Source organism: Jaculus jaculus, chromosome 10, assembly GCF_020740685.1.
Source record: "Jaculus jaculus isolate mJacJac1 chromosome 10, mJacJac1.mat.Y.cur, whole genome shotgun sequence".
NCBI classification, from domain to species: Eukaryota; Metazoa; Chordata; class Mammalia; order Rodentia; family Dipodidae; genus Jaculus; species Jaculus jaculus.
The window spans coordinates 61,716,798-61,742,781 of NC_059111.1; the positions used below are offsets into that span (position 1 = coordinate 61,716,798).

Consider the following 25,984-nt stretch of genomic DNA (forward strand, 5'->3'; position numbering starts at 1 on the left):
AATCCACCCTGTCTGTTGTTTGTGCAATCCACTTAAATGTCCTTTACTATAAAGTGATATATTTAATACTTACATGTTTAGTTTTGAAAATTAAATTATAATCATAAAAACAAACAAAAAAAAATAAAGGAGAGACTGATAGGGGAGGGTATGATGGAAGAGTGGAATTGCAAAGGGGAAATTGGGAGGAGGGAATTATCATGGCTCATTGTATATATGAAAGTTGTCAATAGAAAACTTAAAAAAAAAATTTAAAAAGAATGTAAGAGCCAAATAAAGGGGTAAGACTGCTTACAATGTGATGGCCTGGATACTCATGACCTGTTCCCAGTGCCTGGCACTACCTACACAAAAACATTCATAATAGGAGGAAAAGATGATGACATCAAAATTAGAGACTAATTTAGAGAAAAAGAGGATATGGATTTGTGAGGGGGTAAGACTGCTTACAATGCAGTGGCCTGGATACTCATGACCTGTTCCCAGTGCCTGGCACTACCTACACAAAAACATTCATAATAGGAGGAAAAGATGATGACATCAAAATTAGAGACTAATTTAGAGAAAAAGAGGATATGGATTTGTGAGGGGGTAAGACTGCTTACAATGCAGTGGCCTGGATACTCATGACCTGTTCCCAGTGCCTGGCACTACCTACACAAAAACATTCATAATAAGGAGGTAAAGATGATGACATCAAAATTAGAGACTAATTTAGAGAAAAAGAGGATACAGAGGGTGGATTTGTGAGGGGAGAAGTGGGGAGGGAGAGGGAATTATCATGGGTTATTATCTATTATTATGGAAGCTATCAATTAAAAAGTTAAAAAAAAAACCCTGATGGCCTGAGTTCAATTCCCCTGTACCCACCCAAGTAAAGCCAGATGCACATGCATCTGGAATATGTTTGTAGCAGCAAGAGGCCCTGACACATCCATTCTCTCTCTCCCCTTGCAAATGAATATTTTTTTAACAATTTTTTGTTAGTTATTTGAGAGAGAGAGGCCCACCAAGGCCTTCAGCTGCTGCAAACATGCTACAGATGTGTGTGTCCCCTTGTATGATGTGTGACATTGTGCACTTGTGTCACTGTGTGTTTGGCTTACATAGGACCTGGAGATTTGAACAGGAGTTCTTAGGCTTTAAAGCAAGCACCTTAACCGCTAAGCCATCTCTCCAGCCCACAAATAAATATTTTTAAATGAAGTAAAAAATTATGAAAAATAGGACTGGAGAGATGGCTCAGTTGCTAAGGTACTTGCCTGCAAAGCCAAACGACCTTGACTCAACTCCCCAGTATCCACATAAAGCAGGATGCACAAAGTGGCACATGCATCTGCAATTCATGGCTTGAGGCCCTAGAGCGCCCATTCTATCTGTCTCTCTTCTCTCTCTGCTTACAAATAAATAAATAAAATAGAAATCTTTAAAAAAAGTATGAAAACATCTAAAGATAAGCATGGCAAGATGTTCAATTTAAAAAAAAATATATATCAGAGAGGAAGGGGGGAGGAGAATGGGCACAACAGGGCCTCTAGCTCTTTTCACCCAGTACAAGCTTTCCATACCAACTACATGCTAATTTGTAGCTATTTTACACTCACTGAAAGTACTGGCAGAATTTACTTATGCCATCTTGTTTTTGAGGGCAGGTTTATGGATTCTTTGCAGTTAAAAACAAAGCTAAGGCAGAGTGAGGAGTGTATGAATGCAAAATTTTCATTTAAAAATGACAAAATCAGGCTGGGGAGATGGGTTAGTGGTTAAGGTACTTGCCTGCAAAGCCAAAGGACCTTGGTTCGATTCCCCAGGACCCATGTAAGCCAGACACACAGATGGTACATGCATCTAGAGTTCATGTGCAGTGGCTGGAAGCCCTGGCGTGCCCTCCCTCCCTTTCTTTCTTTACTTTTTCCTTTTTCTTTCTCTCTCTCTCTTTCTCTCTCACAAATAAATAAATTTTTAAAACATGACAAAAATCAAAGGCCAAAGCCATCCCATCTGTGGCTGCCCAGCCAAGCTAAATGTACCAACTTGTGCAATGATGTCTGTTATGGGGGAAACCAAGTCCTGATTGGACTTGAAGCCCACTCCAGGGGAGTATTGAAACCTAATCAAAAGCCTATGAAGTCATAAGCTCTAGTTTTTGGATAAATGGGTATATATTATACCCACCAAACTGTCCTCTAAATACTTATGTTTATTTTATGCCTGTATATTAATGCTACTCTCACTTTGAGTTAGAGAAACCTCTCTTTTCAGATGGTGGTGACCACTGGGGAGATTCAAAATTCATCAAAGTGCTGAGAAGAGACAGTGGAGTATTTAGCACTAAGTGAGACATCAATGTCACACTCCCCAAAGCTCAGGGATCATTGTGGAAAAGGTAATGGAGCCAGAGGAAGGAGTACTTTGTAATACTGTATTTCAGACAGAAAGTGGTCATGGCACTCATGTTCTCATAGTGGCTGATGCTACCTACACAAGACCTGCATTAACAGGAGGGACAAAAATGATGACATCAAAATAAAAAGACAGACTCATTGGAAAAAAGAAGAGATTCAATGTAGGAGGGATACAGGCAGGGGAAAAGGGAAGGTGGTGGTAGAAGGGGATTATGATCAGGGTTAATTTTCTACATGTATGAAGACTGTCAATGAAATGCTATATGAAATGCCATAAGATAAAAAGAACTTGTTAAAAATGGGACACGTGAACCAGGTGTGGTGGCGCACGCCTTTAATCCCAGCCCTCAGGAGGCAGAGGTAGGAGGATCACCATGAGTTTGAAGCCACCCTAAGAATACATAGTGAATTCCAGGTCAGCCTGAGCTAGAGTGAAACCCTACCTCAGAAATAAAAAAAACAGGACACATGCTGGGCGTAGTGGTGCATGCCTTTAAACCCAGCATTCAGGAGGCAGAGGTAAGAGGAGCGCTGTGAGTTCAAGGTCATCCTGAGATTACATAGTGAATTCCAGGTCAGCCTGGGCTAGAGTGAGAACCTCCTTGAAAAAAAAAAGGCTTAAAAAATTTTTTTTAAAAAATTTATTTATTTGAGAGAGAGATAAAGAGGCAGAGGGAAAGAGATGGAGAGAATGGGCATTCCAGGGCCTCTAGCCTCTGAATATGAACTCCAGATACATGAGGCCCCTTATACATCTGACTTACATGGGTCCTGGGGAATTGAACTGGGGTTCTTAGACTTTGCAGGCAAATGCCTTAACCACTAAGCCATCTCTCCAGTCCTCTTTGCTTACTTTTGAAAAGAACAGAAAAAGAAATTCTGAAAAAAATGGGAGGGAAGGAAAGCCACTTTAACAGAAAAAAAAATTGAATGTCTTTTATTGTGGTTTCAAATATAGACTGTTTTTGAGAACAATTTTAGGTTCATAGCAATTGAATGGAAAGTACAGAGAGTTCAGGCTGGAGAAATGGCTTAGTGGTTAAGGCAAAAAGATATTTTAATTTCTTGAAGTCAATTAAGTGCTATATGACGGGCAATATAAACACATACTTACCTTTTCTTTCTCAGACACATCCTTTGACTTCTTTTTCTTTTTTAAACCATCCTAAACAAACAAACATACTCATCAATTTTAAATAGAAAAGACACAGTATTATAGCCCAAGAGTACCCCCCTCACACATATGCTCTATGACTGATTAAAGTTTGCTTCATTATCCTGTGACTACATAGTGAATTCCAGGTCAGCCTAAACTACAGTAAGACTCTACCTTGAAAATAAAAAAATAAATTTAAAATATTTGTCATGTTGTGTGTGTGTACATATGTGTGTGTGTGTGTGTATACACACACACACACATATATATATATATATATATACACACACACACACACTTACTTGTAAACCAACAAGTTTCTTCATTTATTTGGCTGCATATCAACTAAAACTATCTGAAATACCCATGTAGCTTATTTAAAAATAGGACTTTATACCACTGTCTATCTTTGCCTGGGGTGGCCACCTGCACTGGAGTTTAATTCACACTGTGTTCAGCTACCCACCAATCTAACTTGCCTACTACTCTTCAGAAATGGTGGCAAGGAATTCTGTTGGTTAGTTCATCATTTCTAGGAATTAATCACTCTCTGACCTCAATTTTCTTAGTCATAAAGTGGACTAATAACTACTCCTTGGGTTGTTGAAAGAATTAACAATTAAGTGCTTAGAATAGTACTAACTCATAACAGGCATTCTGTGAATGCTAGCTACCACTATCACACAACTGCATGAAAAGACAGAAATAACCATTTATTTACTGGACACTTTCTGGATGTTAGGCATTTTGTCAGAAATCTTCCTAGAGCAAATGAATACCTTATAAAAAAATACACACAGCAAAAAAAAAAAAAAAAAAAAAAAGCCCAGTATGGCTCACGCCTATAATCTCAGCATTTTGAGGTAGGAGGATTATCATGAGCTACAGGCCAGCCTGGGCTACAGAAAGAGTGCCAATAAAAAATAAAATCCACTGGACCTGGAAAGGATTATACTAAGTGAGGTAACCCAGGCCCAGAAAGCCAACTGCCACATGTTCTCTCTCATATGTGGATCCTAGCTACAGATGATTGGGCTTCTGTGTGAGAATGAAAATACTTAGTAGCAGAGGCCAGTAAGTTAAAAAGGAGACATAAAGGGAAGAGAAAGGAAGGGAGGAGGATACTTAATAGGTTGATATTGTATATATGTAATTACAATGATTGTAATGGTGAGGTAATATGATGGAGAATGGAATTTCAAATGGGAAAGTGTGGGTGTGGGGAGGGAGGGAATTACCATGGTATATATTTTATAATCATGGAAAATGTTAATAAAAATAAATAAATAAATAAAAATAAAATCCACACAGGACTTTAATTTCCTGAGACACAAGTATAATATTCCTCAAACTTGTCCTACATGATAGACAATATTTCTGATCCTAATCAGCCTCTGATGATGGAATCCAGGAATCAACATTTTCTCTGTTTTTTATGTGCTGACAACTGAATCCAGAGCCCTTATGCATGCTAAACATGTATGTGGCCAGTGGGAACAACAATATTTTTCTTTTCTTTTTTTTTGAGGTAGGGTATTACTGGAGCCCAGGCTGAAGTTGAACTCACTCTAGTTCAGGCTGGTCTCAAACACTCAGCGATCCTCCTTATGCACACAAGGCAGCGCACGCATCTGGAGTTTGACTGCTGTGGCTAGAGACTCTGGCATACCAATTCTCTCTCTCTCTCACACACACACATTAAAAAAAAAAAGCCAATTGGCTGGGCTTGCCTCAAAAATAAATTAATTAGGGTCTGAAGAGATGGCTTATCATCTAAGGTGTTTGTCTACAAAGACAAAAGATCCTGGTTTGATTATACAGAACCCACATAAGCCAGAGAACATGGGGGCGCATGCATCTGGAGTTCGTTTGCAGTGGCTGGAGGCTCTGGCAAGCCCATTCTCAATCTCTCTCTCTCTCCTCCCTCTCCCTCTTTCTCTCTCTCAAATAAATAAATAAAATATACTTTTAAAATATCATAAAAGGGATACAAATTAGAAAGGAAAAGATCAAGTTATCATTCTTTGCAGCTGACATGATTCTATACATAAAGGACCCTAAGGACTCTACTAGCAAACTGTTAGAGCTGATAAAAACCTACAGCCATGTAGCAGGATACAAAATAAATACACAGAAATCAGTAGCCTTCATATATGCTAACAACAAACACATAGAGGATGAAATCAGAGAATCACTCCCATTCACAATTGCACCAAAAAAAAAGAAGTACCTTGGAATAAACCTAATAAGGAAGTAAAGAATCTCTACAATGAGAACTTTAAAACATTCAAGCGAGAAATTGCAGAAGACACTAGAAAGTGGAGAAACATCCCTTGTTCCTGGATTGGAAGAATCAATATTGTGAAAATGGCAATCTTACCAAAAGCAATCTACACATTTGATGCAATCCCTATCAAAATTCCAAAGGCACTCTTCATGAAAATAGAAAACAATCCAAAAATTCATTTGGAATCACAAAAAACCTCGAATATCTGAAATAATACTGAGCAACAAAAATAAGGCTGGTGGTATCACCGTACCTGATTTTAATCTACACTACAGAGCCATAGTAACAAAAACAGCATGGTACTGGCACAAAAGCAAACATGTACATCAATGGAACAGAATAGAAGACCCAGATGTAAGTCCAGGTAGCTATAGCCACCTGATATTTTTAAAAATGCCAAAAATACTCATTGGAGAAAAGACAGCCTCTTTAGCAAATGGTGTTGGGAAAACTGGATATATATATCTGTAGAAGGATGAAAATAGATTCTTCTCTCTCTCCATGCACAAGAATTAAGTCCAAATGGATTAAAGACCTTAACATCAGACCTGAAACTCTGAAACTGCTAGAGAAAAAAGTAGGGGAAACCCTTCAACATATTGGTCTTGGCAAAGACTTTCTGAATACAACCCCAATTGCTCAGGCAATAAAACCACAGATTAATCACTGGGACCTCATGAAATTACAAAGATTTTGCACTGCAACGGACACAGTGAAAAAAGCAAAGAGGCAACCTACAGAATGGGAAAAATTCTTTGCCAGCTATACATCTGATAGAGGATTAATATGTAGGATACACAAAGAACTCAAAAAGTTAAATAATAAGGAATCAAACAAGCCAATCAAAAAAATGGGCTATGGAGCTAAATAGAGCATTCTCATGCAAATGGCATATAGGCATCTAAAAGAATGTTCTACATAACTAGTTATCAGGGAAATGCAGATTAAAACTACATTGAGATTCCATCTCAATCTTGTCAGATTGGCCACCATCATGAAAACAAATGATCATAAATGTTGGCGGGATGTGGAAAAAGAGGAACCCTTCTATACTGCTGGTGGGAATGCAATCTGGTCCAGCTATTGTGGGAATCAGTGTGGAGGTTCCTAAAACAGCTAAAGATTGATCTGCCATATAACTCAGCTATAGCACTCCTAGGCATATATCCTAAGGACTCATCTCATTTCCTTAGAAGTACGTGCTCAACCATGTTTATAATAGCTGGGAAACGGAACCAGCCTAGATGTCCCTCAAGAAATGAGTGGATAATGAAGATGTGGCACATTTATACAATGGAGTTCTACTCAGCAGTAAAGAAAAATGAAGTTATGAAATTTGCAGAAAAATGGATGGATCGGGAAAGGATTATACTAAGTGAGGTAACCCAGGCCCAGAAAGCCAAGCGCCACATGTTCTCCCTCATATGTGGATCCTAGCTACAGATGATTGGGCTTCTGCATGAGAAGAAAAATACTTAGTAGCTGAGGCCAGTAAGTTAAAAAGGAGATATAAAGAGAAGAGAAAGGAAGGGAAGAGGGTACTCAATAGGTTGGTATTGTTTATATGTAAGTACAGTGATTGAGATGGTGAGGTAATATGATGGAGAATGGAATTTCAAAGGGGAAAGTGCGGGGGGTGGGGTATTACCATGGGATATTTTTTATAATCATGGAAAATGTTAATAAAAATTGTGAAAAGAAAATAAAAATTCAAAATTAAAAAAATTAATTAATTAATTAAAAATAGTTAAAAATACTGATTCAGGGACTGAAGAGATAGCTTTACAGTTAAGGCGCTCTCTCAAATAAATAAATAAAAATAAAATATATTTTTTTAAGTTAAAAAGGGCTGGAAAGATGGCTTAGCAGTTAAGGCACTTGCCTCTGAAACCTTAAGGACCCAGGTTCAATTCCGCAGGATCATATAAGCCAGATGCATGAGGTGGCACATGCATCTGGAGTCCGTTTACAGTGGCTGGAGGCCCTGATGTGCCCATTTTCTTTCTCTCTCTGCATTCCTCTATTTCTCTCTCAAATAAATAAATAAATAAATATTTTTTAAAAAGTTAAACAAATATTGACTCAGGGCTGGGGAGATGGCTCAGCAGTCAAAGGTGCTTGCTTGCAAAGCCTACAAGCCCAGATTCAATTTTCCCATACACATGTAAAGCTAGATGCACAATGTGGCACATGCATCTGGAGTTTGTTTGCAGTGGCAAGAGGCCCTGGCACACCTATACTTTCAAGTAAATAAACAAAAACATTTTAAAAAATACTGATCCAGCTGGGAGTGGTGGTGCACTCCTTTAATCCTAGCACTTGGGAGGCAGAAGTAGGGGGACTGCCATAAGTTCAAGTCCCCCTTGAGACTACAGAATGAATTCTAGGTCAGCCTGGGCTAGAACAAGACACTACCTTAACAACAACAACAAAATAATGATTCAGTATTAAATAAGATTTTTTTCCTCTGACTTACTTTATGAAAATTGGGAAAGAAGTATGGAGATGTGGAGACAGAACATATGCAAAAGAACTTGGAGAATTGTAATTTCTAACAAGAGCAATTTAAGATAAGAACTAAAAGAAAAATGGAATTAAATGTTTTTTTGTTATCCAACATATTAATAATTTAAATAATTGTACCTTACTGTCTGAGTCAGTCTCTGACACGGAGCTTTCAGAAGATTTGTGTGAACGATTCTTCTTTTTCTTTCTCCTTTTTGCTTGTCTCTTATCCTATGTAAGACATTTTTAGAAGCATTTGCTTTCTGGTTCCAAAATATAATTTAATGCATTTCAATATCATAAATGTACTAATGAACAACACTTAATGAAAGGAACAGCTTGTAAGCATGAATTTTTCTTTAATTTTCCTAAATGTAACTTTCCTGTTTTATAAAGTCAAGTGATTTGAATTACATGTAATCACCAGCATCTAGTCAAAACAGTATTTGAGTTTTCAAATTCTTTTCTTCTAGATGTTATAGAACAAAATAAATCTTAAAAAACTAAAATAACTATACAGACACACCAATATTTAAGGATCTTATCATTTTAGAAGATATGGATAATTAATGAAAATCTGGAAGTGCTAGACATGGTGACTTCATGCTTTTAACCCCAACACTCATAAGGCAAAGGTAGGAGGATTGCCATGAGTGAGTTCAAGGCCACCTTGAGACTATATAGTGAATTCCTGGACTAGACTGAGACCCTATTTCAAAAACAAAACAAAAACCTGAAAGTGACAGTTCTAACAGCTATTGAACAATAAGTCTGGGGCTGGAGAGATGGCTTAGCGGTTAAGCGCTTGCCTGTGAAGCCTAAGGACCCCGGTTCGAGGCTCGGTTCCCCAGGTCCCACGTTAGCCAGATGCACAAGGGGGCGCACGCATCTGGAGTTCGTTTGCAGAGGCTGGAAGCCCTGGCGCGCCCATTCTCTCTCTCTCCCTCTACCTGTCTTTCTCTCTGTGTCTGTCGCTCTCAAATAAATAACTTAATTAATTAATTAAAAAAAACCAAACAAACAATAGTCTGGACATTCATTAGGTGTTCCGAGTGAATCTTACCTCATCCTCAGAATCTGAAGAACTGCTGGAAGAATCAGAGCTTGATGAAGAAGAGGATGAATACTTGACCAAGCACAAAACAATTAAAGCTTGTGAGATGCAGGAATTGTTTTCTTTGACTAAGTCTCTCAAGTACTTAGTGAAATCAATCTAGTCTAAGAAACAGATGCCATACTCATAAGATTTAAATATTAAAATATGAAAGCCCGCCCCACCAACAAAACCTACAAAGTGACAACATATGCAGCAATGATCAGCAACTGTCTTCTTTAGCAGCAAGAGGACTGACTAGGGTATGAGAACACCACCACCCATCACAGCCGAAGTACCTCCAGGCTGCCTGACTCATCCAGGGTCTAAGTCCCCTTAAGCATACAGGTTGAGTAAGTCCTTTCTTTTTCTGTAGGCTCTTAACAATAACATTTAGAAAAATGGAAAACTTTTGCTCACCCTACCAGATTTCTTCTTTTCTTTTTTCTTTTTCTAAATGGAAACAAATACAAGTTTAAATAAGATAATGTGAGTTTTCAAATGTACCTTTAATAGCAAACACAACTTTGGTATGAAATCTAACTATGAGATTAAGAATAGCAGTAAACTAAAAATGTCATTCATTACCTGTCTTTTTTTGGATGAGCTTTCATTTCCACTTAGTAATTTCTCCCTGTGTTTTTCTAGTTCTTTCTTCCAATTCTGAAAAAAGGAGACCAAGAGACTATCAATATCCTTCTAAGAGACCTACGAGGAAGATACAAGTACTTCTTCCTTCCCCCCATTCTCCGTGCTGCTCACCTATTTCAGCTTCTGATTACAGTCAAAAGATACCCCAAGCCAGCCAGGCATGGTGGTGCACACCTTTAATCCCAGCACTTGGGAGACAGAGTGGGAGGATGGCTGTGAGTATGAAACCACCCCAAGATTGCATAGTGAATTCCAGGTAAGCCTGGGGTACAGTAAGACCATACCATACCTCAAGAAAAAAAAAAAAAAAAAAAAAAGATACTCCAAGTTAGGAGTGTGGCCTTGTGCCTATAGAACCAGCTACTTGGGAGGCTGAGCCTGGAGCAACACAGCAAACACCCTGTCTCCTTTAAAAAGATACTGCAAGTGAAATCCCAACTGACCCCATCATCAAGAGCCTGTATTTATTTGCTCCTTTTGGAAGAAGAGATTAAGGATCTGGAGTTTTCCCACTGTATGTTGAGAGTATGGTTAGGCTTAGGCTGTTTCTTCGTTTTTCAAGGTAAGGTCTTTCTTTAGGCCAGTCTGACCTGAACTTTACTCTGTAGCCCCAGGATGGCCTCAAACTCAGGATGATCCTCTCATCTCAACCTCCATACCCAGGGAGGATGTCCACCCACTCCCCAGCAAAGAAGACAAGAAGCTTCTTTCTAGACCATATAATTGGAATTATGGTTGAAATACATATATGTCTATAATCAAAACAAGTTAATACTGTGGAAATTCTAGTGTAAGGGGGGCTGACGTAAATAATTACTACAAGGTTATTCTCTTATTTTTTTTTTTTAAAGATTTGAGGAAGAGAATAGATGTGCCAGGGCTTCTAGCCACTGCGAGTGAACTCCAGATGTATGTGCCACCATGTGCATCTGGCTTACGTGGGACCTGGAAAATCGAACCTCGGTCCTTAGGCTTCGCAGGCAAATGCCTTAACTGCTAAGCCATCTCTCCAGCCCTATTCTCTTATTTTTAAAGAAAGCATACTTTCATTTATTTATTCTTACATTTATTTGCAAGCAGAGAAAGAGAGAGAAGGGGGGTGGGAAATGGGTGTGCTAGGGCTTCTAGCAAACTCCAGATGCATGTGCCACTTTGTGCACCTGGCTTTTTGTGGGAACTGGGGAACCAAACCCGGGTTGTTAGGCTTTATAGGCAAGTGTCTTAGCCACTTAGCCATCTCTCCAGCCCAGAAAGTTTACTTTTGTTGTTGTTTTGAGGTAAGGTCTCGCTCTAGCCTAGACTGACCTGGAATTAACTATGTAATCTCAGGATGGCCTCAAACTAACAGCAATCCTCCTACTGCTGCCTCCTGAGTGCTAGGAATAAAGGCATGTGCCACCATGCCTGGCTCAGAAAGAATACTTTAAAAAAACAAATCTCATCTATTTATTCATTTGAGAGAGAGAGAGAGAGAAAATGGGTGCACCAGGGCCTCCGGCCACTGTAAACAAACTCCAGATGCATGAGGCCCCTCGTGCATCTGGCTTATGTGGGTTCTGGAGAATCGAACCAGGATCCTTTGGCTTTGCAGGTAAATGCCTTAACAGCTAAGCCATCTCTCCAACCCAGAAAGAATACTTTTAAACACAAATTTATCCTTAACATAACAATACTCAAAATATAAAGTCCCTTTATCATAAAGAGCTATGCCAAAACCCTTGGCATATTAAAAGTGAAATATAGAATTCATTTCATTTCTATAAGAAAAAAGATTAGTCTAGGTTTTTAAGAGATGCTATTTACAAACCTCATTCATTTTTTCTTCAAATTCAGCCAGAGCCTTGGAACCTTTCTTTTTCTTTTCCAACTGCTCTTTCACTTCCTCCCTTAGAAATGAATGAACAAGTAAGTTTCCAAGCACTTCAAAGTAGTGAATATATGTCTACAAATGAGACAGACTTTCTACAAATAAGAATTTTGGTATCCTTTTATGTCTTTGCTCACATCCATATAATCTTCTTAGTAAATGTTTATCAGGTAATCTTCTAAACAGTCTGGCAAGAATTAACACACCAAACACCTGAGCAATTATACAGAAAAGGCTCAAGTACATTTTCATTTAATCCTCATGAGAAAAGGCAGCAGGTTATCTCCATTTTACAGATAAACTGAAGTTTAGGGAAAGTAAGGAATCTGTCTAAGGTCACAAAGCTCCAGTATCAGGATAAGCAAAGAAAGTCTATCTGGCTCAACTGGCACATTGTTACTAAGTCTCCTATGTTATACTGCTTGTTCTACAAATGGCCTTCTATGCAACTGGCCTATGGTGGGCAGCTGGAAGCTTGCTTGGGTTTTAGAGGGTGCTTACCATTCCCTCAAGCCTGAGGACCCAGGTTCAATTCCCCAGAATCCATCTAAGCCAGATGCATATGGTGGTATGCATGTCTGGAGTTCATTCACAGAGGCTAGAGGCCCTAGCACACCCATTCTCTCTCTCTAGTTAAAACAACTTGGGGCACAGTCTCCAATGAGGCTCCCTAGCTGGCCATATCTCATATATGCTGTCCCAATTCCTTGCCAGGGGAATTAAGGGTGCCTTGCATGAAGAATACCCCTAGATGCCTATGCCTATTGTCTTCCGGTCTCTCCAAGTGACCTTTCCTTTTGTTGATTGTATCTGGTTTGCTTTTGCTGACATAAATCTTACTATGAGTGGGATTAACTGCTGAGATTCCCATGAGTCCTCTTATGAATGAGGCAACCTAGGGTTATTTTAAAGATTTCTGATACATAGGTAATATTTGAATAATATTTGAACATTTCCTCCTTAAAGTTCATTCCCTCCTGTCATTTTAAAGGTAAAATACACTTTGTTTGGGAAACTTATTTTCTGGTATGCTATAGTGATAACAACAGTACTTACATAATACACATGGCAAGAAGAAAACATGTGGCCCAAAAGAATTGTTACAGTATATATAGTCAGCATTCCTCGACTACAGCCACCTGGCTTTGAGGGCACTTAAAAGGATTATGCAGCTAACAAGTCTGAAGCTGGTCATATGCCATCATGGTATCAACACTAAGGAAGGAATGCCTGCACTATGATGGTTTATTTACAAAAGGTCAGTTTTCTGACTTACTAAACATCCAACAGCTCAAACTAGAACAAGGCTGGACATTATCCTTCTTTAACATGAGTCAAGCTTGAGAAGGACTCACTCATTCAAACCAACTGAGTTACACAGCAGAGAACTGTGCAAAGTCAGGTGAGGGCTTTGAGGGAAGAGAGAAGAGATGGTACGAAAGATTACCTGACCATGCTTTAGCTGTGCGTGGTGGGCCTTCAGATGTTTACTTTATAGTTATGTACACATTTCATACATTCCAAAGGAAGCATAAGTCAACCATTACTTCAATAAACTTCAAGTTCTCTAGAAATTGCTCAGCCATCAGTCAAGATAGTAGTAATAAACTTTTAAGTTTATGAAAAGCTTATAAATAGATGAATTGTTTTATAAATACCAGGTAGGCCGTGGTCGATTCAGATAGTCCTGGATTGTTGGACCTGAAGACTGGACTGGACCCCTTGATCTGGCCATTGCGATTGGATTCATGTACGCCTTGTGGAAAGAACAAAAATTCAATTGAAACACTAAGAAAGGTCACTTCTATCAAGTGACTATTATAAATGCATAGCATGTCCAACCAATCAACCTGACCGACTTTTTTTTTTTTTTTTTTTTGGTTTTTCAAGGTAGGGTCTCACTCTGGCTCAGGCTGACCTGGAATTCACTATGTAGTCTCAGGGTGGCCTTGAACTCATGGTGATCCTCCTACCTCTGCCTCCTGAGTGCTGGGATTAAAGGCGTGTGCCACCACACCCGGCCTGACCGACTTTTAAAAAAATGTTTTATTTGGGCTAAAGAGGTGGCTTAGTGATTAAGGCGCTTGCATGCAAAGCCTAAGGACCTAGCTTTGATCCCCAGAACCCACATAAGCCAGATGCACATGGTGGCCCTGGTGCACCAATCTCTCTCATATAATAAAAATATTTTTAAATGTATTTTATTTATTTGAGGGGGGCAGATAGAGAGAATGGGCATACCAGGGCCTCTAGTGATTGCAAACAAACTCCAGATGCATGTGTCACCTTGTGTATCTGGCTCATGTGGATCCTTCATCTTTGCAGGCAAGCACCTTAACTGCTAAGTCATCTCTCCAGCCTCCTGACAGTTATTAAGCTTTGAAAGTTTGTGAGATTAGTATTTCTTATATGTTGCTATGGCTTCACATACTGAAGGCTTAATAGTGATTTGTCCTAAAATCCAACAGCCTAATAAGGGTGATTACACTATGGTGAGTAGTAAACTAAAAACCTTAGTTCCAAAGAAGCAAAAAAGATCTACATTGAAATTGACTATTTAGTCTACTATCCAGGAAATACTATGCTGTATGGATGGTAATTTTCTTCCCAAATTAACATAGAAAATTAAATTATACACAGGCAGCAACAAGAAAGACTTCATGAAAATGTGCTCTGTCCCTGGGTTGTGGGGGCACATGCCTTTAATCCAAGCATTTAGGAGGCAGTGTAGGAGGATCAAGGTAGGAGGATTACTGTGAGTGCAAGGCCAGGATGATACTACATAGTGAATTCAAGGTCAGCCTGGGAGACCCTAACTTGAAAATGAGAACAAAAATCAAGGTGGTGTATGCCTTTAATCCCAGCACTTGGGAGGCAGAGGTAGGAGGATCACTATGAGTTCAAGGCCACCAGAGACTACAGAGTAAATTCCAGGTCATCCTGGGCTGGAGCTAGGCCCTACCTCGAAAAAAACCAAAACAAATTAACAAACAAAAGTACCCTGTTGGGCTGGAGAGATGGCTTAGTGGTTAAGCGCTTGCCTGTGAAGCCTAAGGACTCCAGTTCAAGGCTGGACTCCCCAGGACCCACGTTAGCCAGACACACAAGGGGGCGCATGCGTCTAGAGTTCATTTTCAGTGGCTGGAGGCCCTGGTGTGCCCATTCTCTCTCCCCCTCTCTCTCTGTCTCTTTCTCTCTGTCACTCTCAAATAAATAAATAAATAAATTTTTAAAGTACCCTGTCACAGTGGCACAGGAGGCAGAGGGATCAGGAGTTCAAAGCAAGCTTCAGCTACATGAACGATTGACTCAAAAAAACATAAATTAATTACAATCATAATTGAAACTGTACATGAACAGCAACATCAAAAAATAAAAGCTGAGCTGGAGAGAGATGGCTTAGCGGCTAAGGCATTTGCCTGAAAAGCTGAAGGATCTGGGTTCAATTCTCCAGGACCCACGTAAGCCAGATGCACAAGGGGGCGCATGCATCTGGAGTTCATTTGCAGTGGCTAGAGGCCCTGGCACACCCATCCTCCCTCTCTTGCTCTTTCTTTCTCTCAAATAAATTATATATATGTATATATACATATATATATATGTATGTATACACACATACACACACATGTATATATGTATGTATGTATGTATGTATATATTTTAAAAAATGATAGCCGGGCATGGTGGCCCACCCTTTAATCCCAGCACTCAGGAGGCAGAGGCCGGAGGATCGCCATTAGTTCAAGGCCACCCTGAGAGTACATAGTGAATTCCAGGTCTGGGCTAGAGTGAAACCCTACCTGCGGGGGGGGGGGGGGGGGGGAGGGGGGGGAGGGGGTTGGGGGGGAAGCCAAATCACAGAATGGGGAAAATACTTTCAAATCCTATGAAACAAAAACCCAAATTAACCTACTTTAAAAATGGGCAAAAGACTTAAGATATTTCTCCAAAGATATATAATCAGTGGTCAATAAACACATGAAAAAAATGCTTGGCATCACTAATTATCAGAACACTGCAAATGTCCATCCACAGAAGAATGAATAAACAAAGTGTCACATTCAGCTTTAGAAAGAAATGGGATTCTGATGTCAACTGTAATCTGTATGAGTGTGGAAAACAGCTAACTGAAATAAGAAATAAATGCAAATGGACAAAAATACAGTTCCACTTCTGAGACGTACCTAGATTAAGCAAAATCAAAGAGAAGAAAACAGATCGAGGTTATCCAGGGGATAAAGTAAGGAGGAAATTAGGAGTTTTTAATTTTTTTTTTTTTTTTTGAGGCAGGTTATTGCTCTCTAGCCCAGGCTGATCTGGAATTCACTATATAGTCTCAAGGTGGCATGGCATTCAGTGATCCACCTACCTCTGCCTCCCCAGTGCTGGGATTAAAGGTGTGCACCACCATGCCCAGCAGGAGTTATTTGATACATAGCTTATTTCTGTTTGTATGCATGTAGTATATGTGCATGTATGTGTTAGCCAGAGGTTCACAAATGGTGTCTTCCTCAATTACTCATTACCCTATTTTTTAAAAAAAAATTATTTACTTATATGAGAGAGGAAGAGAGAGAAGGGGAGAGAAAGAATGGATACACCAGGACATACAGCCACTGAAAATGAACTCCAGATGCTTATGCCACCATGTGCATCTGGATTATGTGGGTCCTAGGGAATCGAACCTTGGTCCTTTGGCTTTACAGGTAAGCACCTTAACCACAAAGCCATCTCTCCAGCCCATCACTGCCTATTTTTGAGACAGGGCTGTTCAATGAACTTGGAGCTCACCTCAGTTGGCTAGCAAGCCCCAAGGATCTTCCCATTCCTGCTTCCTTAGGGCAGATTATGAAGTTACAGGACGCAGCTTTTTTTTTTTTTCTTTTAAATGTAGGTGCTAGTGATCAAACTTAGATCCTCATGCTTTTATGGTAAAGCATTTTACCAGCTCAGCCACCTCACAACCCACACAGCTTCTTATTTGAGATTATGCAAGTTATGGAAATGAATAGTGGCAAAGGTTTTACAGCACTGGGAATGTACTTAAAGCCAATGAACTCAAAACTAGTAAAAATAGTACATTTTATATTATCTATGTTAACATAAAATCCATAAAAAGATGTTCTTTATTTTATACTTACTATAGCAGAAACACATTTTAGAATTTTATCCAAAAATAATATGGAGACAAAATAAAGTTTTCTTTGTTAGTGACAGTGTATAGCAGAGATACTGATGAATTAAATTTTACTTCGCTACAGACATCAAATTTGAGCTTTTCAGCCTCCTCCACCAGGTTTTCTTCTTGTTGTGGTGGTTTGTTTGTTTGTTTTTGGGGGGGTAAGGTCTCACTCTAGCCCAGGCTGACCTGGAATTCACTATGAGTCTCAGGGTGGTCTTGAATTCACAGCGATCTTCCTACCTCTGCTTCCCGAGTGCTGGGATTAAAGGCGGGTACCACCAAGCCTGGCTTTTTAAATTTAATATTTTGCTTATTTGCAAAGAGAGAAAAAGGAAATGGACAGGCCAGGGCCTCTACTCACTGCAAATGAACTACAGATACATGCATTACTTTGTGTAGCTGACTTTACGGGGGTACTGGGGAACTGAACCTGGGTCCTTAGACTTTCTTTGCAGGCTAGTATGGCCTAACTACTGAATCATCTCTCCTTCAGCCTTTTTTTTTTTTTTTTTTTTTTTTTACTTAAGAAAGGGTCTTCCTATTTAGCTCAGGCTGGCCTGGAATTCTCAGTGCCCCTGCCTCAGCTTCCCTAATGCTGGAATTATAGGCATGTACCATTATACCTGCCTTAGTCTCAACACCTTGATCCTCATATTCAGTTTTTCCAAATTTAATATAAATCAACAGTGTTTACATAATTCTTTTCTACTCTTTTTTATTTGTATTTTATTTTTTTGTGTTTTATTTTTGAGGTAGGGTCTCACTCTAGTCCAGGCTGACCTGGAATTTACTATGCAGTCTCAGGGTAGCCTCGAATTCATGGTAATCCTCCTACCTCTGCCTCCTGAGTGCTGGGATTAAAAGCGTGTACCACCATGCCCGGCTTTCTCTCTACATTTTTTTTGTTTCTTTGTTTTTTTAGTTTTTCGAGGTAAGGTCTCACTCTAGTCCAGGCTGACCTGGAATTCACTATGTAGTCTCAGGGTGGCCTTGAACTCATAGTGATCTTCTTACCTCTGCCTCCCAAGTGCTGGGATTAAAGGTGTGTGCCACCATGCCTGGCTACTCTCTACTTTTTAAATAAGAATTTAGGGTGAACTATCAAGATTGATATCAAGGCCTTAGTCCTAAAACTTCATATTCTAAAGTAGCAAAGGAAGTTACATTTTATTTATCAAAATCTGTTAAAAATGATGACCATTATTGCTGAAGACTCCACATACTTGGGCTGCAAGGTCACTGAGAAATCCTGCTGGAACTGAGCTGATAACCTCTTCCATGTAGACCAGCTGACAGAAAGCTCGAAGAAGCCATTCTGCATACAGTTCAATGGGAGAAAGAGAAATCACCAGTAAAGGCACTCAACAGTGGACACTGTAAGCTTTATATTTGGCCAGCCAGGCCAAATGAGCCAATGGGTACAATAGTGGCACGTCTTTCATGGTGGAAACCAACTGCCCTCTAATTGGACTGGAGGCCCGCTCCATGGGAGGGAATACATCCCTGATACTGAAAACTTAAAACAGGGGTAGTCATGAGCCCTAGGGGTGTAACGTCTGCTGCTGCCTGGCTAAATGTATATACCATGCTTATCAAACTGCCCAGTAGGCACTTCTCTTAATGTTCATACCCTTATATTAATGCTACTCTTACTTATGGTAGAAAATCTTCTCTTTTCAGATGGCAGTTAACCTTGGGATGACTCAGAAGGTATCATGGTGCTGGAAAGAATTGACTAGAGTGCTCAGTACTGTAATATATGTATCACACGTTCCAGGGCTCAGGGTCTAACGTGGAAGAGATGGTGGAAAGAATGTAAGAGCCAAAGGAAGGGTAGGACTCCTTAAAACGTGCTCCCCGCAGACACAAAATGGCCTGGATATCTATGACCTCACAGTGCCTGACACTACATACACAAGACCATCATAAGAGGAGGAAAAGATCATGACATCAAAATAAATGAGACTAGTTGAGATGGGGAGGGGATATGATGGAGGATGGAGTTTCAAAGGGGAAAGTGGGGGAAGTGAGGGTATTACCATGGGATATTTTTTATCATTATGGAAGCTGTTAATAAAAATTTGAAAAAAAAATGATGACCAACATTTCTACCTTTGTAACAAATACAAATGATATGCACCCAGACTTCTCTGGCAGAATAAGCAATATAAAATCACAAATCACCATAAGTGATGTATACCAAGAACTTTGTCTACTCAAATGACACCTTAATTACTTGGAAGGAAAACCTAATCTCTGACATGTAGGAGCTCCCGATGTCAGGGATGTTAGGGAATCAGGGCAAGATATGGATACCAAATGCTGTACTAAACACAAGTATTTTAAATATAGAGGTATACCCCACATAGCTCATTCACCTGCCTCTGCTGAGCACTTCTGTTGCAGAAACTCAACAAACAATGCAGGCTGAAAAGGACACTGTCAGCACACCAGCAACACTGACCATCCATCCCACTGAGAGGAAGCAAGCATGCAGCCAGCTAGTTACCGAAACTACATCACCAACACTGCAACTGAAAACACCTGAACCAGCAGAAACTGGGATTCATGAATATATTAAAGCGTAATCCCAAATGAAATATGATGCAGTCACTTCATGGGAAGATGTCCAAGATTTCAAGTGAAGAGTAAAAGTAGTTACCAAAAAATTAATGACAGTTTTTAATGATAAATATATATAAGTTTTTAAAAATTTGGATGCATGTACGCCAAAATTTTATATTCTTAGTATGTGAAATATCTGCCTTTTGGGCTGGAGTCATGGCTCAGAAATTAAGGCTCTTGTTTGCAGTGTCTGATGGCCTAAATTTGGTTCCCCAGTATCCATGTAGAGCCAGGTGCACAAAGTGGGTGTATGTGTCTGGAGTTTGTTTGCAGAGGCAGGAGGCCCTGGTGTGCCCATTCTTTCTTTGTCTCTATCAAATAAATAATTTAAATATCTACCTTTAAAAAGATAACTATGGGCTGGACAGGTGGCTTAGTTAAGGTGCTTGCCTGCAAAGCCAAAGGACCAGGTTCTATTCACCAGTACCCAAGTTATCTAGGTGCACAAGGTGGTGCACATGTCTGAAGTTTTGGCGCATGTGTCTGCAGTTTGTGTGTAGTGGCTGAAGGCCCTGGTGTACCCATTCTCTATCTCCTCATTCTCTCTCTTTCAAATAAAGTAAAAAAACTTAAAAAATTTTTTAAAAGATAAACTAGGGCTGGAGGGATGGCTTAGGAGTTAAGGCACTTGCCTGCAAAGCCAAAGGACCCAGGTTCAATTCCCCAGAACCACATTAGCCAGATGCACAAGGGGACGCACACATCTAGAGTTTGCTAGCAGTGGGTAGAGGCCCTGGTGTGTTCATTCTTTCTCTTTCTCCCTCTTTCTCTGTCAAATAAATAAAAAAATATTAAAAAGATAAACTATGGGCTGGAGAGATGGCTTAGCAGTTAAGCGCTTGCCAGATGCACAAGGGGGCACACGCGTCTGGAGTTCATTTGCAGTGGCTGGAGGCCCTGGCACGCCCATTCCCTCTCTCTATCTGCCTCTCTCTCTCTCTCTCTCTCTCAAATAAATAAAAATGAACAAAAACTTTAAAAAGATAACAAAAGATATACATATATGAACATTACATTAAAAGTCAAGTAAACAAAATTAAAAATTCAACCATGAAACTGCCACTTCAACTCAAAACTGTGCTTAGACACATCACAGAATATAGTGGCAATTCTTCATTCTCATTAAAACAAATCATAATACATTTGTATGAATGCTTCTTTTTTTATGAACACCTGAGTTTTAAAAACAAAACAGGAATGATTTCCCAAAGGTAAAAAGCCTTTTCCAGAATGTATTAGTGTGGAAAATAATATATTACTACTAAGGTGATGGGTGCTTAAGTATTAGTTAAAATATAAGAACTGCAATTTCTTAATATCTCAATTTTAAATACTGTGACCTTGTAAATCATAAATTCATATTTATATGTGACAAGTCTTGTCTGTGGCTCTGAAATGCTGCATGAGTTTGAGTAACAAATGATTTGCTATTAAAACTCTGGATAGCACATTGGGCTCAGGGGATATATATGTGGACAAGTGCTAAAAAATATATAATACAATGGCTAAAGGAAATCTGAGGAATTTAATTTTACCTATTTTTTAAAAAAAAACTTATTTATTTGAGAAAGAAAGGAAGGAAAGAAGGAAGGAAGAAGACAGAGAGCGAACGGGCACATCAGGGCCTCTAGCCACTGCAAACAAACACCAGATGTATGCGCCATCTTTTGCATCTGGCTTACATGGGTACTGGGAAGTTGAACGTGGGTCCTTAGGCTTCACAGGCAATTGCCTCAATCACTAGACCATCTCTCTAGCCCTTGATTACCTATTTTTACCTACGGGATACATCTAGTTTAGAAGGCATAAGTTATCAGAACAGAAATTTCCAAAAACAGGAGGCACAAAGGGTAGCCACCACGAATTAAGAGCCCTTTAGAAATGCTGAAAATTAAAATATTCAATTAAAAAAAATACTGTTCAAGAGCATACACCAAGAGAGCACTCTAGTGCAAACTGTGGACTCTGGGGAACCATGCATGATATATCAAGTAAACGCAGATTAATCACATAAAACAAAATTACTCTGGTTGGGGCTGGAGGGACGGCTTAGCAGTTAAGGTGCTTGCCTGCAAAGCCAAAGGAACCAGGTTTGAACCAGGACACACATAAGCCAGATGTACAAAATGGAGTTCATTTGTAGTGGCTGAAGGCCCTGGTGCTCCTATTGTCTCTCTCTGTATCTGCCTCTTTCTCAAATAAAGTCATTCACTTTATAAAAGAAAAGTACACTGGTTGGTGTCTCAGATGTTGCCAATGGGGGAGGATGTATATGTGTGGGAGTAGATAAATGGGAACTCTGTGCTTTCTGCTCAATTCTGCTATGAAACTAAACCATTTCTAAAGTCTATCCCAAAAATTGTTCAAACCAGGCATGGTAGGGCACATTCCCTCAGGAGTTGGTCACAGAAGGATCAATGTCAGTTATAGGATAGCCTGGGACTACAGAGTTCCAAGTCAGCCTGGAATAGTGAGAACTTACCTTGGGGGGGGGGGAATATATATGTATGTATGTACACACACACATATATATTTTAATTTCTCTACTTGAAATCAAGCTTAAAAAAAATAGCACTCCTGGAGCTAGAGAGATGGCTCAGTGGTTAAGGTACTTGTCTGCAAAGCCTAATGACCCAGGTTCAATTCATCATCACCCATGTAGAGCCAGATGCACAAAGCAGCACATGCATCTGGAGGTCGGTTACAGTGCCATAGAATTAAAAGTTGCAGTGCCTTGCAAATTAAAAAACAAAAAAAAAAAAAAACACAAACCCTATTTTCTCTAAGAACCATGGTAGCATCATCAATATAAGAACCTGAATTATATGGGGGCACACACACAAGCTAGCACTTTCAGAGGCATTCTTTTTTTTTATGCAAAATCAATTTCTGGAGGATAAGAGACATTAAGTCTTATCATGGCTTATTGATTATAATTATGGAAGTTGTCAATAAAAAAAGTTAAAAAGCTGGGCATGGTAGTGCACCCTTTTAATCCCAGCACTCGGGAGGCAGAGGTAGGAGGATTGCCCTGAGTTCAAGGCCACCCTGAGACTCCATAGTGAATTCCAGGTCAGCCTGGGCTAGAGCGAGACCCTACCTCGAAAAACAAAACAAAACAAAAAGTTAAAAAAAATCAAGGACCAGTAGTTGTAGTGAACTGGGGCTGATAGGAACTAGTGACAGCAACTGTTTTGCATGTGTGTGGTGTTAATGTGCTTGTGCACATGTGTATGGAGGCCAGAGGTCTTCCTCAGTTGCTCCCCATCTTGTTTTGGGGGACAACTGAACCGAAAGCTCATCAGTTCTGCCAGACTCGCTACTTAGCAAACCTCAGGGATCCTTCTGTGTCTGCATATCCAACACTGATGTGCAGGCAAGGGCTGCCAAGTCTGGCATTTGGGTGGGTGCTGGAGATCTCAGTTCATGTCCCTATACTTGCTTGGCAAGCACTGTATCCACCATGCTATCTGCCCAGACGCCCAGAGATCATTTTTAAGACAGTTTAAATACTCTACATGCTAATGGTGGATTTATGTTATTGTCACTCTGCACAGCCATAGAGTGTACAATATCAAGCATGAGTCCTAGTGTAAATTACCGGTTTTGAATAATGATGTCACTAACAAATGTTACCATAACAGTGGGGGATGCTATGTGTATGTGGAAGCAGGAAGTAGGATACCATTGACTCCCAGAAGTGTGCTTTACAAAATAGTCTTGCACACTCAGTCTCTATTTGCCTCTCTCTCAAATAAATAAATATTTTTAAAGATACATCAAAGCCCGGCATGGTGGTGCACACCTTTAGTCCCAGCACTTGGGAGGCAGAGGTAGGAGGATCGCTATGAGTTTGAGGCCACCCTGAGACTATTCCAGGTCAGCCTGGGCTAGAGTGAGACCCTACCTCGAAAAACAACAACAAAACATCAGGACTGACAAGATGGCTCAGTGGTTGAAGGCACTTGCTTGCAAAGGATCGATTCCTCAGTGTCCATGTAAAGCTGCATGCAGTGGTGTGTGTACGGAGTTCCTGTGCAGAGGCAGAAGGCCCTGGTGCTCTGGCTCTCCCTTTCTCTCTAACAAATAAATAAAGGGGTTTTTGTTTGTTTTGTTTTGTTTTTAAATCAAGAGTTATGAGCTACAGACAGGGCTTAATGCTTAAGGTGCTTGCCTGCAAAGCCCAAGGATCCAAGTTCAATTCCCCAGGACCTATATGAGACAGATACACAAGGTGGTACATGAGTTTGGAGTTCATTTGCAGCAGCTGAAGGCCCTGGCATGCCAATTCTGTCTCTATATCTGCCTCTCTCCGTCCTCAAATAAATAAAACAAGTAAGTAAAACATTTTAAAAATATTATTAAAAAATCAAGACTTAGGATGTACTGAATCAAGTCTCAAATGACAGAAAATTTGGTCACAATTGAAACAGCCCCACCCATCCTCCATGCAACAAGGAGCTATTAAACCATCCATGTCTTCTACCACTTAATTTCATAGTTTCATTTTTATAATCTTTTTTTTTTTTTGAGGTAGGGCCTCACTCTAGCCCAGGCTGACCTGGAATTCACTACGGAGTCTCAGGTTGGCCTCGAATTCATGGTGTTCCTCCTACCTCTGCCTCCCAAGTGCTGGCATTTTTATAATGTTTAAAGTGCAAACAAAACGCTACCAGAACACTGTGCCGACAGCATACTGAAACAGTACAGAGCTGCTACGGAAATGTTCCCATAAACGAAATTAATGTGATGCCTCTCAAATGCTTTAAAGAAATGTAGAAACTAAAACTTTTCCAGTAAAATGTAACATTGTAGCCTCCGTAGGGAACTAGTTGCACTTTAATTCTGGTTATTTCTAAGGTGGATAGAGCATTAACCCAGACATTCCAGTAAGTCAAACTCATGGATGTCCCCTCACATGAACATTCCAGCTCTATGGTCAAGACAATGCATGGCCTCTCTCGCAGCCAGATGGAAAGAACATTCCTGAACCGTGTAATTAAGGCTCAAGATCATGATAGGTTGTTCCATTACTAACTACATATAACTAAAACTTTTTTTTTTTTTTGAGGTAAGGTCTTGTTCTAGCCCAGGCTGGCCTGGAATAGTGTGTCAGGCTGGCCTCAAACTCACAGCCATCCTCCTATACTTGCCTCCAAAGTGTTGGAATTAAAGGCGTGTGCCACCACACCCGGCCTAAAACAATTTTTAAAAATATTTTATTTCCTTACGAGAGGGAGAGAGGAGGAGGAAGAGAAAATGGGCATGCCAGGGCCTCCAGCCACTGCAAGCGAACTCCAGACGCACGCAACACTTTGTCCATCTGGTTTTACATGGGTACTGGGGAGTCGAACTCCGGACCTCAGGCTTTGCAGGCTAGCGCCTTAACCACTAAGCCATCTCTCTAGCCCCTAAAATGGCTTTTAAGATGGGAAATGCCATCATTTCATGGAAGTATGGCTGTTAGCTCACATCCTCAGCCTTGGGAATCTTGCCTTTTGTGGTCCTGACTACAGAATTGTGAGTAACTTGTCTAGGTCACCTAACTTCCGAGCTACCCATACGGACATTCCAGTCTGCAAGACTCCATAAAGTCTACTGGCATCGTGCCATTCATCGCTTTGTTGTCTCGGCGCTAGGCAGCTCTGGCCTTCGGAGACACGAGGTCAAGGGCTGCGATCCTATCGCTGCGCGGTCCGCGCGCCCCCGCGGCCTGGGGCTGGGACACAGAAGGGAGCGGGCCGTGCAGGCGCGTGTGCGGCAGCAGGGCCGGCGAGGCGCTCGGCGCACGCGCGTCGGGCACGGCGGAGGGAGGGCGCCGGCTCTCGGGGCCCAGGTACCAGCGCGGCCGCTGGCCTGCAGCCCGGCGGGGAAGGGCGCCGGGTTCCGCTCTCCTGCCGTTTGGCCCCACGTCACTCGACTGTCTTCTCCGCTCGATACTCACTACGCGATTGTCCCGCTTCCCCATGGTGCCGCGCTGAAAGCACTATAAGACGCCAGGAGACCGCAGACTCCGCGGACGAGCAGCCGAAGCGGGCCAGCGCGGCTCCTCCAGCCGCTTCTCCGCCCCGCCCAGAGAGCGGCGCGGCGCGAAGCTCACGACGGCGCCCAGCACAGCGCCCCCTAGCGTTGAGGAGGACGGGGTTGGGGTGCGAGGCGCTTGCCCGGCTGCCAGCAGCTGCTGCAGGATTCCTGCTCACCTTGAATGGGCCG

The 25,984-nt window shown here is 40.7% G+C and overlaps 1 protein-coding gene across 3 annotated transcripts in view; it reads right to left on the reverse strand.

The window, feature by feature from the left end:
- Positions 1-25,840, reverse strand: part of Fam133b (family with sequence similarity 133 member B) — a 32,949-nt gene extending 7,109 nt beyond the window's left edge. For 2 of the 3 annotated variants that reach the window (XM_045159893.1, XM_045159894.1), the window contains exons 1-8: positions 25,716-25,840; positions 13,623-13,720; positions 11,905-11,983; positions 10,035-10,109; positions 9,867-9,899; positions 9,417-9,566; positions 8,492-8,584; positions 3,520-3,570 (exon numbers count right to left, since the gene is read on the reverse strand). In XM_045159893.1, the coding sequence (XP_045015828.1) occupies positions 3,520-3,570; positions 8,492-8,584; positions 9,417-9,566; positions 9,867-9,899; positions 10,035-10,109; positions 11,905-11,983; positions 13,623-13,720; positions 25,716-25,739 (603 nt within the window). In that variant the 5' untranslated portion in view covers positions 25,740-25,840. The remainder of the gene's footprint in view (positions 1-3,519; positions 3,571-8,491; positions 8,585-9,416; positions 9,567-9,866; positions 9,900-10,034; positions 10,110-11,904; positions 11,984-13,622; positions 13,721-25,715) is intronic. The other variant, XM_004656228.3, reaches the window with a different exon arrangement.
- Positions 25,841-25,984: the final 144 nt, after the last annotated feature.